The 16,617-nt window shown below is 35.7% G+C and overlaps 1 protein-coding gene across 3 annotated transcripts in view; it reads left to right on the forward strand.

Annotated features, from left to right (window-relative positions):
- The window catches only part of CASK (calcium/calmodulin dependent serine protein kinase), a 226,215-nt gene that overhangs the window by 181,643 nt on the left and 27,955 nt on the right, over window positions 1-16,617 (forward strand). For all 3 annotated transcript variants that reach the window (XM_075520149.1, XM_075520153.1, XM_075520155.1), the window contains exons 13-17: window positions 1,072-1,152; window positions 6,743-6,931; window positions 7,485-7,563; window positions 12,441-12,526; window positions 14,401-14,469. In XM_075520149.1, the coding sequence (XP_075376264.1) occupies window positions 1,072-1,152; window positions 6,743-6,931; window positions 7,485-7,563; window positions 12,441-12,526; window positions 14,401-14,469 (504 nt within the window). The remainder of the gene's footprint in view (window positions 1-1,071; window positions 1,153-6,742; window positions 6,932-7,484; window positions 7,564-12,440; window positions 12,527-14,400; window positions 14,470-16,617) is intronic.

The raw sequence follows: 16,617 nt of genomic DNA on the forward strand, positions 1-16,617 counted from the left end.
ATACTCCTGTTGGGTAAATGCAATATCTTTCCTGTTCAGTTTATATATTACTTTGTCACAAAAAAAGATATGTTTCTAGGTATCAGCTTTTTAAATTGAAAAAACAAGTTTATCATAGATCGTTCTAAGAAGAGCAGACCTAGAAATGCAATGAAGGTGGCCCATTAAGATGAAAGATAGACACAGATATTCTTAATTCTTATACCTGACAAATAGTATTTTATTTGTTTATTTATTGCAAGTAGTAAAAAAAAAATAGTTGTATTATATATTATCAGTAAAAATAAGTACAGCTGTTGGGGGTAATGTCATAGGAAAACATTGTTTATAGTGCTATTAAAATAGAATGAAGAGGAAAACTAAAACACTGTGTAATAACTGCAGTCACACTGATAGACACCCTGAAATCCTATTCTGCAAGATTTCCTTGCAGTTAATCCTGGGAGGTGCTTCCAGAAGCAAAATACTCTGCTTTCTTTGTCCAAGTAGTTGCATGTGGAAAATGAAGGTGAAAGTATCCGGTTGCAGGCAAATGCCTCCTGCCTCCTCCTTCTCCCAAAGATAAGCTGAAGTATGGCTCAGATTTTATAAAATTTGGAGCTTGGAGGTGGGGTAGCAGACAGACCACCTACACTTGATGTCTTTAACAATTTAATTTGTGGAGAGAAGGTTTTATGAGTATTTTTAATTCTGCTTTTAAACTGTTTTAATAAGTTGAGACCATGTGTGAAAGTAACAATTGGTGGTGATGTGTGTCACCTATAAGTTAGTGGTTCATTTCTATCTCCATATATTTAGCTGTTGGAGGAATACTGTCAATTGAAAAAAGAGCAACTGTTTCCTTCAAATTTCTGCTTTAATCTTTCTCAGAAAGAAAACTGAAATGAGATACTTCATTCTCTTGGAGGGGGGTGGGGGGGCACATTCTCCTAAGCCGTTTCCTGTCAAAAACATTCTTTTGTATAATCATTTGGAGATATTCTGACTGACCGGTGAGGATTTTCATTTGTTTGATTCATAGCTTTATTTAAAAGAAAGTTACTATGGGCGTTTCTCCTACTTGTTTTGTAGGTATTGGAAGAAATTTCATGTTACCCAGAGAACAACGATGCAAAGGAGCTAAAGCGTATTTTAACACAACCTCATTTCATGGTAAGCAAATGCTACTCTTGTTGAGGGTTTTTTTGTTGGGTTTTTTTTTTTTAATATTCTTTACATTAGAAAACTTGAGTTCAGTAAGTTCTCCCTCATACCTGCAGGTGATGAAACTGCATACAATACAATATACCTATTAATAAATATTTCTAATCTGTTGGTCTGGTAAAATAGTTTCTATTACTACTACTATTGGTCCCCACTACTGTGCTGAAAACTGTCAGCAGTTTGGAGTAATCTAATTATGGAGCAGTCTCCCTGTCTTTTTGAGGGGAGCTGTGTTGCACATACAAAGAAGAATGAATCCTTTTGGATGTTCATAGGTAGAGCTGGGGTCCTCCTTTTTCTCAACGTCTTCTTAGGATAAAGGTGTGTGAAGTCATTGCAAAATAAGTTTTTATTTAACATTATTTTACAATAAATCAATAGCTTGTACAGTCTAGTGAATTTGTGTTACATATCGACTCCTACTGTGTCTGTTTCACAAACCTGATTTGTGGGCAGTAGTTGTCCTAAGTTCAGGGATGTGACCACTTAATAACTTGGTTCCAGTTACTGAAGTCCAGTCTTTTGAAACTACTTAAAGGATTTCTTTTGTTTATGCTGTGGATGAAGTTTGTAAGTTCAGAAAGAAAAGTGTTTGCTTAAATCTGCTATACACTATTGTCAGTTTAAAATCATGAATTTGACTTTCCCTAATACAAGGATTATATGCAGGGGGCTTTGTGGAATTTGCTCACCTGAAAGCTGAATTACTGTAAGTCTGAAGGATAAACCTAATTTCCAGGAAAGAGTGAGCTGAAACCAACCTCATATTCAGGTATAAGATGAAATCTGGATAGCTGCATGTCCCAGTGTGTTCTTTTGATGGCCACTGTAGCTTCGGGTGCATTTATTATAGTACTTTAAATCAGATCAGGAGTGTGTTTTTGAAGTGACTCTCCCGATTGTACCCTTACAGTGCTTTGGCTTGTATCGCGTAAGAGTCTCAAAGCATGCAAACTAGACTCATGTCAGATAAAATTAAACTCGAAGATGTACACCGGAAGCTCAGCCAGTGTAATCCAGCAGCTGGTGGGCATTCGGTCCACAGGGCAAGATGGAAGCTGGTCAGAAGTAAAAACTCCTGCAATGCGTTCAGTGTATACATCGGGTCCTCACTAACCCAATTGTTTTACTTGTTGATCCATTCCTATTTCATTGCACTAATTGCTAATGCAGACTTTTGCACCAGATTGGCTTTTTATGTTGTACTCAGCAACACACTGATATGTCATTGCCTGGAGATGATACCTATCCTGAAGTCTGTAAGAAATCTGGTTCAACATTTAATGGGAATACTTGCTTGAAATAAAAAATAAAACAAGGTGGAATGGTGCTCAGCCATATTGTAAGAACAATTTTAAAAAAAGGGGAAAAAAAAAAAAAAAAGGAAAAAAGACCAAGAACAATACTCTCTGGTACTCAGCTTCTTTATTTGGAATCTGACAGGTTCATTTGATTTACCTTTTTTTTGCATAATTACCACACAGTACTGCAAAAAAATTAGGCACTGTGGATAAAGAGCATTTTTCAAGTATAAATTATTTTCAGAGTAGACATCAATAAGAATGCTTGTGGCATATAAAAATTAAATGTATCAAATCAAGTGACAGGAAAAGTGATTTGGAAGTCATCTTTTATAGGTATCTCTACTTCCAACTGATATCCTGAAATTTAAAACCATGTGTCAGAATTCTTTTTCTGCAATTCTATAAAAGGGTGGGGTTTTTTTAATAAGGAATAAGCCACAATTCCATAAAAAGTATTTTTGATGAGGAGTAATTTCGGTAAGTTAGTCTATGGCATCCCAAGCTAAATTGCTAGTTGATAGGAGTCCCATCCCTTCTTCCGCATGTTTCATCTTCTCCCTTGCAGTTGTTCTGACATTCATCTGACACTGCACTTCGGTGTTGCGCTGTGCTAAGCTAGTAGAAAACCACTCCAACAAAACAATGATCAGTTTAGCAAAAAGAATTAGGGACAACTGGAATACTGCAGAGCCAGAATGTGCAAGGGGACAGAAACACGCAGTCCAGGATAGGAAGGAATGGCACAAACATGTAAAGCAGCAGTTAAATCAGCATATGTTGCAGTGGAACCATACCTTTAGGGTGCAGATACCAAAGAGTCTCCAGATGACAAAAAGGCAATCCCATCCTCTCCCATCATTCCCACTCCTGCTCCCAGACACACCTTTTATAAGGTAACAGACCTTACAAAATTATTCTTACATATGTGGCATTCTGCCAAGCTTTCCTTCAGAGCCAAAGCCTTTAAAATAGATACTCTTAGGAAAGGAAATAACTGTATAAACCAATATTGTCAGCTTACACTCAATGTGTTTACCAAGCATTGTACAGAACAATACATTGGATAGTAAGTTGCTGAGCTCTGATGCACAGAGACTGAAGCAATAAGGTGTAATAAGTAGGATCATGTGCCTTAACACCTGTATGATAACAGAGTATTTTACTATTATTTCTATTATTATCTAATTGGAAGACAATGGAGCATAGTCTGTCTCGTTTACCTAAACACAGTGTTAGTGGTTTAGACTATGTATAGACCTTTACAGAACCAAAGCCCATAAAGTAAGCGTTTGTAAGTACTCTTAACTGGGATAGAGTTCAGTTTTTTGTTGTTTTAGTTTTGTTTTACCCTTGTGCGCCTTATGGGTACAGGAATAAATTATAAATTTAGTCTGTACGTGCTTAACATTTTAATTTAAAGAAATGTATGTAAATGTTGCATAAAGGTCTTTCAGTAGATAATTAATTTAAGAATTCTTTAAAAGATTATCAAGTACCACATTAGTTGTGTACAAATTTCAAGGAGCTTTTATTCCATTACACAACTTTGAGTAGTTTTTCAAATGCACCAGTTTTATCTCTAAAAGGTTCTATTATGTATGTTTAGTATGTGGCAGCAATTGAAATGTTTGCTATACTAGCAGACTTTTACTTAATTATATATTGAAGTTTTATCCATCATCATGTGCCTTCCTATGCTGTACTTTGCAGACAATGATCCTGCGATATAGTAGAAAGCAGTTGTTCTCACCAAACTTATTTTCAGCAGGATTATCATGTTCTGCAATGGAAAAAGAGACAGGGAAAAAAATCTAGATTATCAAAATTAACAGGAATACATGAAAGCAAGTATCCTGAAGTGAAGTCCAATAGCAGTCTTTATATTAAATGTTTTCAATATTTAAACTGAGCTTGCTGTACTTTAATATCTGGTGTTTCTGAGTTTGTGTTAATTTTTGTTAACAGATTGAGAAGTCATCTAGTATAATTATGAACCTTTAAAATTGTTCAAATTACCATATTTTAATCTCCTACAAGGGGTATATTATTGCTAAAAGTATAGTGTAAAGCAAGGGAAGTATTTGATGTGAAACAAACATAAGGCCCTTAATTACATAAGAAATGTAATATTAAAGCGTGGAGAATATAACAGATACAGGCAGGTGCATGAAGTTGAGTAAGTAGCTTTAAGCAGATTGAGCTGAAGGAAGCACAGAAGATCATCCTACTCTGTTAAAGAGTGCTTGCGCACAAAGCCAAGACCACACACACTCCTAGAATGGATGTTTTTTGTAATAGCCAGGGCTAAGGCATGATTGCACATGGATGCTCTTGTCTTATTTGGGACAACTGCAAACAGTTTTCAGATACTAGAATGAGAATTAAGCTAAATCCCTAAGCCTATATAGGCGTATTCACACATAAGTTTACACCTAATAAAATACATCAAATTAAGAATTTATTTCATTAAACTGGTTTAACTTACATGGATGGTCCAGATCTCTATAGATAAAATGTTGCTTCAGTAGTACAGACTAATGCAGAGGAATTGTTGCAAGTTTGAGCTTAGGGGTTGACAAAATAAGATGAAAACCAGAAAATGCAGATACAGTTTAGTATTTAACTAAAACCAGTATTTGTGTAGGTGGGCTTGAAACACTGGAAAAACAGGAGGGAAAGTGGGCAGAGCGTTGCTAGTTTAGGGAGTTCCATTCCATCGTTACAATGCTGAATTCCCAACTATAGTTTGAAATTGATTTGAGGAAAGAAGTTATCTTTTATAATATGGTACACTTTAGAAGTGCTAGCTTGGGAAAAATTTAGGATTTTGTAGAGGCCATGAAAATCCCATTTCTGCCTTGGATTCTATTTCAGAAATAACATCTTGTAGGGATCATTTTTTCTTACTTTTTTTTCAGTATAAGTTCTCCTTAAACATTTTAATTTAAGACTAAGACATTGCAGAGTCAGATTTCTCTGCCAAAACAAATTCTAGATGGTCAGTCTCAAGCCTTGCAAGATTGATGGGTTTTACAAGTTAAGAGCTATGAGCATTAAAATGAAAACTAACAAGATGTTAACTATAACATAGATTGACCTAACTGTGGTGGTGGCTAATCTCTATTATTGTAGAGATATTGTAAGAACTAGGCTTGATTATCAATCCTTGTCTGAGAAACCTGTCCATTGGGTATAGAGGCAGGATCTATCTCTGGTCCTTAATAAGTTAATATAGGAGTAGAACTAGCGTGTTCACATATAAATTGTATTTAGTTTTTGGACAGAAGCAAGCTAGCTATAATACACTCATTATTAAGAATTGAATGCAAATGTGAAATGGATGGGATATGGGGCTCTTAAAGATATCCTGGAGAACAGTGGAACGTCATACCATAAAAAAGCCTGGTACTATTGAATACTGCTTTGTAAATGTTTACGCTTTGTCCAACTTTTATCTCGTAATACTATGTTACACTTCCTCCAGTTACACAGGCTTCATGTCTTTGCTCTAGCTTAGAGTCCTTACACGGTCAGTTGTTCTGCTTATCAAAGATATTTAAATACATTTAATCAATTGCGTCTTGTACCATTCTTTACATCAAGAAACAGAGTAACACTAATGAAGTAGTATTCGAGCAATTCGTTGGTTTAGATTGTAATTTTTATCAGGTCTTTTGAACTTAGTGTGGTTGTGCTGGGTCCATGCTCTAGGGGAAGGGGAGAATATGGAATTGATTATGCTAGTGAACGACAAAAAACAGTATTTCATTCTTCCAGTCAGTGCCGATCCACAGTCTGTCTTTATTAGAATGAAATACCACAGGATCTGAATACCTTTTCATTTTACTAGGGTAATTATTATAGAATAGTTTGCTCAGAAACGTAGCTTCCTAATTCTGTGTCTAGGCACATAAATAAAGATGGATTAATTCTGACACCTTGCAGGTGTTGGGAAGATGGGGTAGAGGGAAGCAGCATTCTCATTGAGGTATCTACAGTAGAAAATCAGGTTTACTCATGCAGATTTTAAAGGTTAGGTACACGTGTATGCATTTGCAGTCTGCTGAAGATAATCTTAGACTCCTTTAAGGGAAAAGTTCCTGTATAGAAAGTGAGGCACAAATATCTTGAATTTCCTTTAATTTCTGGAAAGGCTCAAAAATATTTACAAGTTATGAGTGGGGGACATCAGAGATGATGGAAGTCTGATATTTTGTTGCTGTAATCTCCTCTAGGCCTTACTTCAAACTCATGATGTAGTGGCACATGAAGTTTACAGTGATGAAGCGCTGAGAGTTACACCTCCTCCCACGTCTCCATACTTAAACGGAGATTCTCCAGAAAGCGCCAACGGCGACATGGATATGGAGAATGTAACACGAGTTCGACTGGTGCAGTTCCAGAAGAACACAGATGAACCAATGGTATGGAGAGAACCTCAGTATTTTTCTTGACTCCGTACTGGTAAAGACCAGTATTATAATTATTTTAATGACAGTTTCTGCACTTCGAAGTAGCGTTGACAGTATCATTGGAATAGTTCAGCAGCCATTGTAAATACTTACATTTTTACACTTACATTGTAGATACTTACACTTGTCTATATCCTTAACTTAAAATGCTCTGTGTGCATTCATACTACTGCTGTACCACTAGAGCTGTCTTTGTTCGAAAACAACCTTGTAGTAGTTATAGCAGATTAGGCTTTAAACCAAACTGAACATTTTGCACTTCAATACAAAACTACATTTTTAACAAACAAGAATCTTATATGCTTATATATTAAATTATTGCATCTTCACTTATAAATAGCATCTGGTTTTATTGCTCATATTTAAGCGAGTGGCAAAGTTTTTATTTTAACCTTAAAATTTATACCCTGCCTTCAAGCTTTTAGGAAAAGTGATTGTTCTTAACCACTCACGAATCACACTGCTTAATGTTTTATTTTAAGAGTATAAACATTTCTTTTTGTAGGGAATTACTTTAAAAATGAATGAGCTGAACCATTGCATTGTGGCAAGAATTATGCATGGAGGAATGATTCACCGGCAAGGTAATCATGTGTCATAAACAGTTTTGTCTTCAAACACAATTATTTAGATCATTTTGTACAAACCATGTAACAGTACATGCTCCTTATTTTGATTGCTACTATTCCATAGTAGTGTACCTGTGTATCTAGATGGAGTCCTGTTAACTGCCTTTGTTACCTTCCAGTTGCAGATGTCCAGATGTGTTTTGAGATGAGGGCCCACTATGTTTCGTTCAGGCCTTAATTAGGATAATGGGAGTATAGCTCAGTAAGAGATTGAAATGCCAATAATTTCTTGAGCTTTACTTATTTAACCTTCTGCTTAAAACAACAAAAAAAAAATTCCGTAGACTAGTTACAGTACTTTTCCTTGCAAAAATGGAAGAGCTTTGTTCAACAAAAAATTTAAATTTCTCCATATATTTTCACATAATTCTTGAGGATCTTTGTACTTCTGATGTTGAAGCTCATAAAAATGATTTGTGAAATAAAAATATTTCTTGTGCCTAGAACTTGAATCTTTATTTTCAGTTTTCACTACTATAGCAAACCCTGCAGACATGCATCTTTTCTCATCTCCAGTCTACTCCTTTTTTCCATTTTGCATGTCCAGATCAGATGTCAAAAAATAGCTGGGCTTTGTCCTACTTTAAACAGATAAACTTCCCCACTAGGTTGTTAGCTGCAAGTTTGGATTGCAGCCTTAAAAGGGTTACTTTAGTTTTTCCAGTTTGCTATCTTTTTCTTTTGATGAACACAAAATTTTTCATCATTTGTCAGACCAAAGTTCCTTCTAGCCTACTGTTCTATTTCAAAGGAAGGTAGGAACAGGTAATTAGAAGACAAAACAAGAAACAGGGAAAGGGTTCAGCAATCCTTTCCTTGATATATTCACTTCGTCCCCTTGACGTGATCAAACCTGTCAAGAAGCAGGAAAGAGAAAACTTTTCATACAAGCAGACGCAATTCATATAGACTTCTGTATTTGTATAGAGGACCCTCTGAATTGAAATATATTTGGCTTCTAAAAGTGAATTTTAAAAGGAGATTGCTCTAAGATTCGCAGGAAGATGGTTTTCATCCAAATGTACTTAGTGATGATCCTCTGCAGACCATTGTTTCACATGACTGTGTTCCATAATGGGGGTAATAAGACTTTTAAAACCTGTTAAAACTGGGTAGAAAAATCCAGCTATGCCCATTAGAACTCTGTTCTTTTCTTTTTAGTTATACAGTGTCTTTTATTTCTAAAAATTTGGGAAATTTAACCCATTCTATATGTGCTTCATCTAATTAAGGTAGGTCTTCTGCACAGAGGTTTAGTTTGAAAATGAACTATACTTCAGTGTTTCTGTAGTATTATCATCTTTTTTTTTAATGTTTCTAATTTTGTTAGTGCTCTAGATGCCTCAGCTTCACTGCTTTGTTCAAAATACCTATATTTAGAATATTTTTACTGAATAGAAAAACACAAATGTAAGTTGACAGTGATCTTGAGTACAACATGTCTTTGAATCCTATTGACAGGGTCTGTGGCTTTTATTTGTTTTGGGGCTTTTTTATGTTGTTTCTGCTGTCTCCTCTTGCTATATGGAAGACTTCCAGGCAATAACAGCAATTACTAGATAATAGATCTACTGGGAGGGTTTCAGGAGCTATATAATTTCAGGTCTTGCAATATTAAGTACAAACTGCACAATTCCCAATCACAAAATAGTAGCTACTGTGAAGTCTGCCTCCTATCTCTATGCCAGCTGTGTCTAGTCCTGCTGATTATAGTTGTCCTTACTCAAAAGGTGGGGAAGTTGAAGTAGGGAGGTGGGCTTGTAAAGATGCTATCTGCTTGCACCTTCCAGAGGATTGAGCTCAATGAAAATGAAACACCAGTTTCAGTCATTAAAAATTGTCTTTTTGTTGGCTTGTCCGCTTTTTTAGGATAAGTAAATGAATTGTATCTTAGATCTCAGGCTTTTAATTATGTCTTCGCTTTCATCTTCGTGTCTGTGCCTTAACTAAGCTCAATTGTCCATTCACTTTTTACCTGTGGATTCTGTTTAGATGACTCGTACTGTAAATATTATTTTCAAGGGATCTGCATAGAGCCCGAGTTCTCAACAGCTCTCAGTATCTTAACCCATAGGTTTTTTGCTGCTGACTGGTTTTGGGTCATACATGCTTAGATGTGAATTCATTCTTAAAATGCATTTAAGAAGAGGTCCTAATAGCATTTTAAAAGACTTCCAAAGAAGAGAGAGGACTTACTGGCTGCCCATTTAACCTCACCAGAAAAACTGCGGTTGTACATTGTCTATGCTACATTCTTGAAGTGACTTAATGTAAAGCTCACACCAATTTTTAGAACGCTGATACCCCTGGTATCTTTTATTCAATTCTAACAAAATGTATGTGATTATGTGGTGAAAATACGATTATACGTTCACAGTGTTTCACTTTCCAAGCTACAGAATTTCCTTTTGGCTACAAAACATGTTTCCGAATAGGGACTCCAAGAATTTGTTCTGTCTGCTTCCTAATAGGGTAGGATTTCTCATACTTCTGTGCAGAGCAAGAGCACAAACTTCCTAAAACTGTCTTCACTTTGACTTGCAAAGGCAAGGGAAATCATTTCTCCAGAAATACATCCATTCTTTGTTATTACAGATGTGTTATACATCAGTAAGTCATGAATAGCTTAAGTTCTACATAAACACTGCACTGCCAATAGAAAAGGACCCAAAAGCAACCAAAATTAGATGGTTAAGCATAGATATCATGGGATATACAAATGGTACGGAAGAGTCATTATTCAAAGATGTCAAGAATACTCTTTTCCAACAAGAATATTTATAAAGAGTAAAAAGTTTCTGCAAATAATAAAAGCCTCTTCCCTCAGATTGAAAATGTCTTCCTATGGTTTATCAATGCATCCACCCCCAAAAACAGAATGACCATCTACTGCTAAATGTCCATCCTTTATTCCCAATTTTTATGTATACTGCTCCATTCCAGGCTTGAACAGAACAATATTCACTTCTGTCAGAGTAACAGAAATGCGAAATACTCCAGGAGAGGGGATTTTATTTAAGTGCACTATTGAAATGATTTGATACAGGGATATTACTGAGTCTGTCATTCTAATATTTAATTCCATCAGATTTATATTTTGAATAAAGCCAAAGAATCTTTATACTATTCCAGGGCATATGCTCTTTGTGATTCAGTATTATTGTTTAATAACAATTACACTCACTTCAAACACAATTTAATTTTGGCAAGATACAGTCAACACAGAGCCTCATATTTTTTAGAATATTTTTTTAAGAATTGAGTATTGAATGCCTTCCTGAAAAAGTCTGCCAAAACTGAACTTTCAGAGTGTTTCACTAGAGATTTGGTCATTAATATTCTAGATGTGAACTAGATTAATTTGAAATTCAGATGCAGGACTGTTGCATTTACATTCAGTAAACTATTAATTGTGATAATTTTTCCACTGAAGAGTGGAAGAAGAATTGTGATGAGTCCTTTTTTATAATTTCACTATCAGCAGATCAGTTCCTGTAGAATTGTTTGGAGCATTTAATATGGCTGAAGGACTTACTCTTGAGAGAAATGAAAGTTTTTGTAAACTTTGGACTCTCTCCTGTAGCACTGCCAAGTGAGCTTCTGTTTCGCAGAAGAGAGCCCAAAGGGAATCATAGCAACAGAGCTTTTCAGGATTCTTCTCCTTGGTTCAGGCTGTGCTTGTGTTCAGCAGGCACACAGTTTGATTTTCATACATTTGTCCAGCTGAAAGTTTTGCTTGAATGATATTTTTTGGAAAAACTGACTATTTTGGTTCAGGAAAAGAATTTTAAGGATTTTTCAGGATTCTAGTTGATTGACTTTTTTCAGGTAATTTTCCATAGATATGTTTTAGTTTAGGAAATGGTTGCCAATTGCTAGTTTTCCCAGTAAGATTAATTCTATTAGATACAGTAATTGTATTAGGTACAGTATTTAGAAAAGGATAGTTGCACAAATTATTTAAATCATACAGCAGAAAGAAATATATGTGAAGTAAATGGCTTTTTCATACTTCATTATATATGAAAAACATCTTCGGGCTAATACTAAACCATGGAAGTTTTTTTGGAGAACTGCTAGAGAATTAGGTGGGCTTGAGCTACTCAAGTCAGAAATTATCATCCAAAAAGAGTGTCCTAGGTTGCTTCTAATCCTGAAGATGATTAATTCATTCACTGCCTCCTCCCTGTTGAGCTTCTGTAGTGTCTTAGAGCCATGTTGTAGCATGCCATTCCCATCCCAGCTTCAGCAGGTCAGTTCATGACTTGCCTAAGCTAAGTAGGTATTTGTTTCATCATCTGACATTGTAGGTAGTCACACCAATCATTTACATTCAAGCTGAAGTCAAGTGTACATAGAGAAAATGCATACTGTAACTGTGGCAAATAAAAATCAGAGAAATTAAAAAATACAGCAGTCTGACAGATGAAATTAAGACTATGTCCAGAAGCCAAACTGCATTAAGTAGTCATCTGATAAAATACTGCTTGAATATCTCTGTTGAACGGTTCCAGCTGACTAGTTGCAGGTGACTTTCTTTTCAATGTGTGGAGTTTTTGCAGTGTCCTTGTAAGGGACTGATGTTTCCCCCATGTACTTTATAGGGTGCCTGGGCATCTCATCGTGGTGTACTGACTGCACTCTGAAAGACAGATTCATAATCTTTGGTAGCTAATACATAGCTACCAAAGTCCTTTTCTGAATCTAGCCAAAAAACTTATTTTAACATTGTTTCATATTTATGCCTTCGTATGAATATTAGTACTGTCTTACAGTTATCTCAATTTGTAAAAACATGTTTGAGGTGATTGTGTGTTTTGTTAACTCCACAGGTACGCTACATGTAGGGGATGAAATCCGAGAAATAAATGGAATCAGTGTGGCAAATCAAACTGTAGAACAACTACAAAAAATGCTTGTAAGTGTCTGAAATCTTTCTCATGTTCTTTATAAAAGTGCCTGTCTTATTTTGACAAAACTTTTATGTAATTGCATTGTGACTTCCCCTTTTGGTTCTATTCTTGATAGCCTACATGTGCATATAACACAGTCTTCCTGTGTTCAGCTGTTAAAGCCTTCTACAGGCTCTCCCCTGTTTTTTAGTAGTGGCTTTTTTGCACATTATGCCCAGGAATGGTAGAAGGCACCTCCAGGTGTCATTTTATTTATTCCATTTAGTCCCGCAGAAAAGATCATTGACACTTAACCAATCCTGACAGATGTATGTCTGACCAGCTCTTAAAAAAACTTGAATAATGGAGGTTCCCCAAACTCTCCAGGCAGTTGAATTTAGTGTATAACTCTTCTATGTTTTAGAAAGCTTTTTCTAATGTCTGAGTTTCCTTTGTTGAAATGCAGGAGTTTCTTATCTTGTCTCTAGTAGACGTATCAGAAAAAAAACTGCTTTCCTCCTATTACTCATCCCAAGTTAGTCTATAAAAATCATGCCCTTATTTTAAATCTTCAGTCTACACTAAGTGCAGTCACGGAGTATACTATGAGAGAAAAGAAACTTTTCTTGCCTATTGGTATAATCGCTGCACAAAGACAATAAATCAGAGAACCATTCAGATCGGAAGAAACCTCAGGAGGTCTCCTGTCCAGTCGCCTGCACAAAGCAGGGTCAACATTAAATTCAGCCAAGGTTGCTCAGGGCTTTGTCTGGTTAAACCTTGAAAATATCCAAGGACAGAGATTTGACAGGACAGGTGCCTCTTTGGGCAACCTGTTCCAACACTTAATTTATCATCATAGGGACAAACGTGTTCCTTGTATGTAGCTGGAACATCCCTTCTTTCAATTTATAACTATTGTGGCTCATGATTATTGATGTTACAAAGAAAAAAAAATGTTTTGAGCTCAGACAGTCTGGCTTTTTGCAGGAAAACTCCATCTTGGGCCTTGCTAGTAGCGTTGGTTTGATATTCCATAACACTTGCAAATTTGTCTACATGCTTCCCTTTGATCCCTAATCTTGGGATCTTGGATGATATCACTAACCCTTTTGTTGTGTCCAGAACTATGTAGACAAGCTTAAGTGAGTCTAGGCAAATAGCATTTTTTTGGCTCACAATAAGCCAGCCAAAGAGAGAAAGGAGAAAAACTCCAAGATCACTTGAAGTGATCTGCTTACGTTTCTGCCCAGATCGAGTCCTGCAGTTGTCAGCCTTGTGGTAGTAGTTATATTCAAATTGTCATTTAAGAAAATACGGCTGAGCAAATATGTTGCCACAATCTGCTGCTATTCTGCAGTTACTACTTGTTATGAATATTCTTATACTATAGTAAATGCAAACTAGCAGACCCCATGTTCTGTTCTGGCCAAAAGCTATTTCTTGCATTTCGTAGAGTAACATGCAGCTTTCCAGAAACAGTGAATATGCTTTTGCTATTTAACGTGTATGATGAAAGGGAAGAAAATATCACGTTAGTAGCAAAGACTGGGTGGATTACAAGAATATAGCTACAAAGAAAAGATTGACATGGAAGAAACCTACACATCTGTGAATTCCTCACCTTAAAATACAGCTGTAGGTTCTAAGCATTCAAAAGCTGATCAGGCGAACAAACTAATAATGTGTATTTATCTTTTAGATTAATGAGAGATGATCTAAATGTTTGTTTCTAAGTGAAATGACAAATGAGCCATAGCATTTTAGCTTCTTTGAGTATTTACTTTAGGAAAACGTACTGCTGCTCTCAAACTATGATGCTTTCCTTTCAAGCATTACTGCTTTGGAAATTTTTATCTTCAGTGTCTTAGTCTTTAAAGAAGTGCTTCTCTTTTTGCAGAGGGAAATGCGTGGAAGTATCACCTTTAAGATTGTGCCAAGTTATCGCACGCAATCTTCATCCTGTGAGGTAATGAATTTAATGAACCATCCCATTTCTTCCTCAGTCCTGTAACTAACTGCCTGCTGATGGCTGGATGTTACTGCTTTCTGGGAAATTGTTTCTGCCTGTCCTGTTAGATCACGCACACCAATTTTACAACAAAGATAACGGAACACGAGTAGGTCCCACCTACCTACTCAGCCCTGCCTTCATATTCATCTCATCAACACCTTAACTAACTCTTTACAGCCTATTAAAAAAAAAAAAGAAAAGGGGATTCTCAACTCATGCATTTAGGAAGCCCCTTTAAAAAAATTACAATTTAAACTCATTCTCCAGGAAGTCTATTAAAATTCCTAAGCTGAGGAACAATCCTCCTTTTTTTAGGCATTAAGCATTATTTTACTGCTTTGGGCTGTTAAGGGTTAATTGAAGAATCTGTTTCTGTATAACCCTGTTGAGGTAAATTTGTGATGGTTGTCTGTAACAGTTACATGTGGCTTAATATTATGTTTCCATGAAAAAATGGTATTTGTCATTACAGAAGAAAAACAGATTTGGAGTTAGTTCTTGTTGAACTAGAAACTTGGTATTATGGTTTTTGCACAGTAACGTTTAATTCCCTTCTGCTCACAAAGTTATGTTCCAGATTGCAACTGAAGGGAATTAAATTCTAGAAAATGGCTACTTGAGAGATACTGTTCCAATTTAAGCATACAGATGGCATATGCACTATGTAGATGATGCCAGTCTTTCTGTGCCACATGCTTAACTGCGCAAACAGTTCCCAAATTAGAATTCCAAGAGTGAAATCACAATCCCTGTTGAAGTCAAGCACCTTATCTTAATTAGAGCTGTGATTTCACCCTAATTGTTTTTGTGTCTCAGCAGATGCTAGAACACACAGAAACTGCTATTGTGATTGTCGGAACAATCTGTTTGAAAGAAAAAAATTACTGCTTTTTGGTTGCCTTCTGTACTTTTAATAGAAGTCAACAAGAACTAAAAGGTTTTAGATGTAGAAGATTTGACAAGTTTTCACCTATGAGGCCGATTTTCTTAAAAGGTATAAATATGAAAGCAGAAGTTTTTCATGAAATGCAGAGGCTTTAAAAAAAAAAAACTCAAATAGAAATTCTAGAGTGTGCTGACAAATTTATGTATTGACTTCTGTGCTGTAAGTAGCAGTAATAATAAAAGATATCTCACTTCCCAATATTAAAATACAGAAATTGGTGAAACTATATACCGGCTGGGAAGATTATTATTTGGAGAAAATAATTCAGCATGCAGCTTTTAATTCATACCATTAGGTGTCATTTTAGTAATAGCAGGTCATCTCTTTTCCTTAGCTTTGTGTCCTTAGGTTCTTCATGACTATTTATTTCACAGAACAGAGGAAAATGGACTCTTACCTTCCTTTGGAAAAAACAGCAAAACAAGAAATGTGTGATCAAAGACAGAGGAAAAAAAAATGCCTGTCTAATTATCACACTCTGGCATTTAGCATTCATTTAGTCAGAGGTGTCTCAGTCTATTACACCTGCTCAGCCGCACTATGACTTTGGCTAGATTTTCAACTGTTACAAAAAGCCAACATTTTTAAATCATCCTATGAAAACATCACTAGTCATTTGGTACAGAGAGAATTTTTTTCACAGAATTTTTCAGGATTGTGGTTCAGATGATGAATCAAATTCTTAACCATCAATTACAGCTAAAAATGAATGTTGAATGACATTATGAAGACACAAAAAGCTTGCTTCTGATGCTCTCTAGCAGGATAAATTCAGAGATATTGGGTCTTCACTAGTATAATCTTAGTAGTTAAGGTATTTTTTGGCAATATTTCAGTATAAATTTATGTTTGGTTCCCCGCCTTCCTTTAGTCATGGACTGGTGCTTACATAGTATAGTTTTATCAGAAAAGGAATATAAAACAGAATCAATAACTGGGTTTTTTTTGAGGCTCCTACCATGATCACATCATTGGATTGCAAAACATATTGTTAATCTTGAATAAGAAAAACTAAATATTAGTAGAATCAGAGGTGATCTGCCTTTATATATAGAATCTATATGCCTTTATATACAAAGGTGAGGGGGGTGCAGGATGTTATTTTTTAAGTAACTGAGATTTGCCTTTCACACCATATTTTTCTTCTTTTGTAGGCA

Source organism: Mycteria americana, chromosome 1, assembly GCF_035582795.1.
Source record: "Mycteria americana isolate JAX WOST 10 ecotype Jacksonville Zoo and Gardens chromosome 1, USCA_MyAme_1.0, whole genome shotgun sequence".
NCBI lineage: Eukaryota > Metazoa > Chordata > Aves > Ciconiiformes > Ciconiidae > Mycteria > Mycteria americana.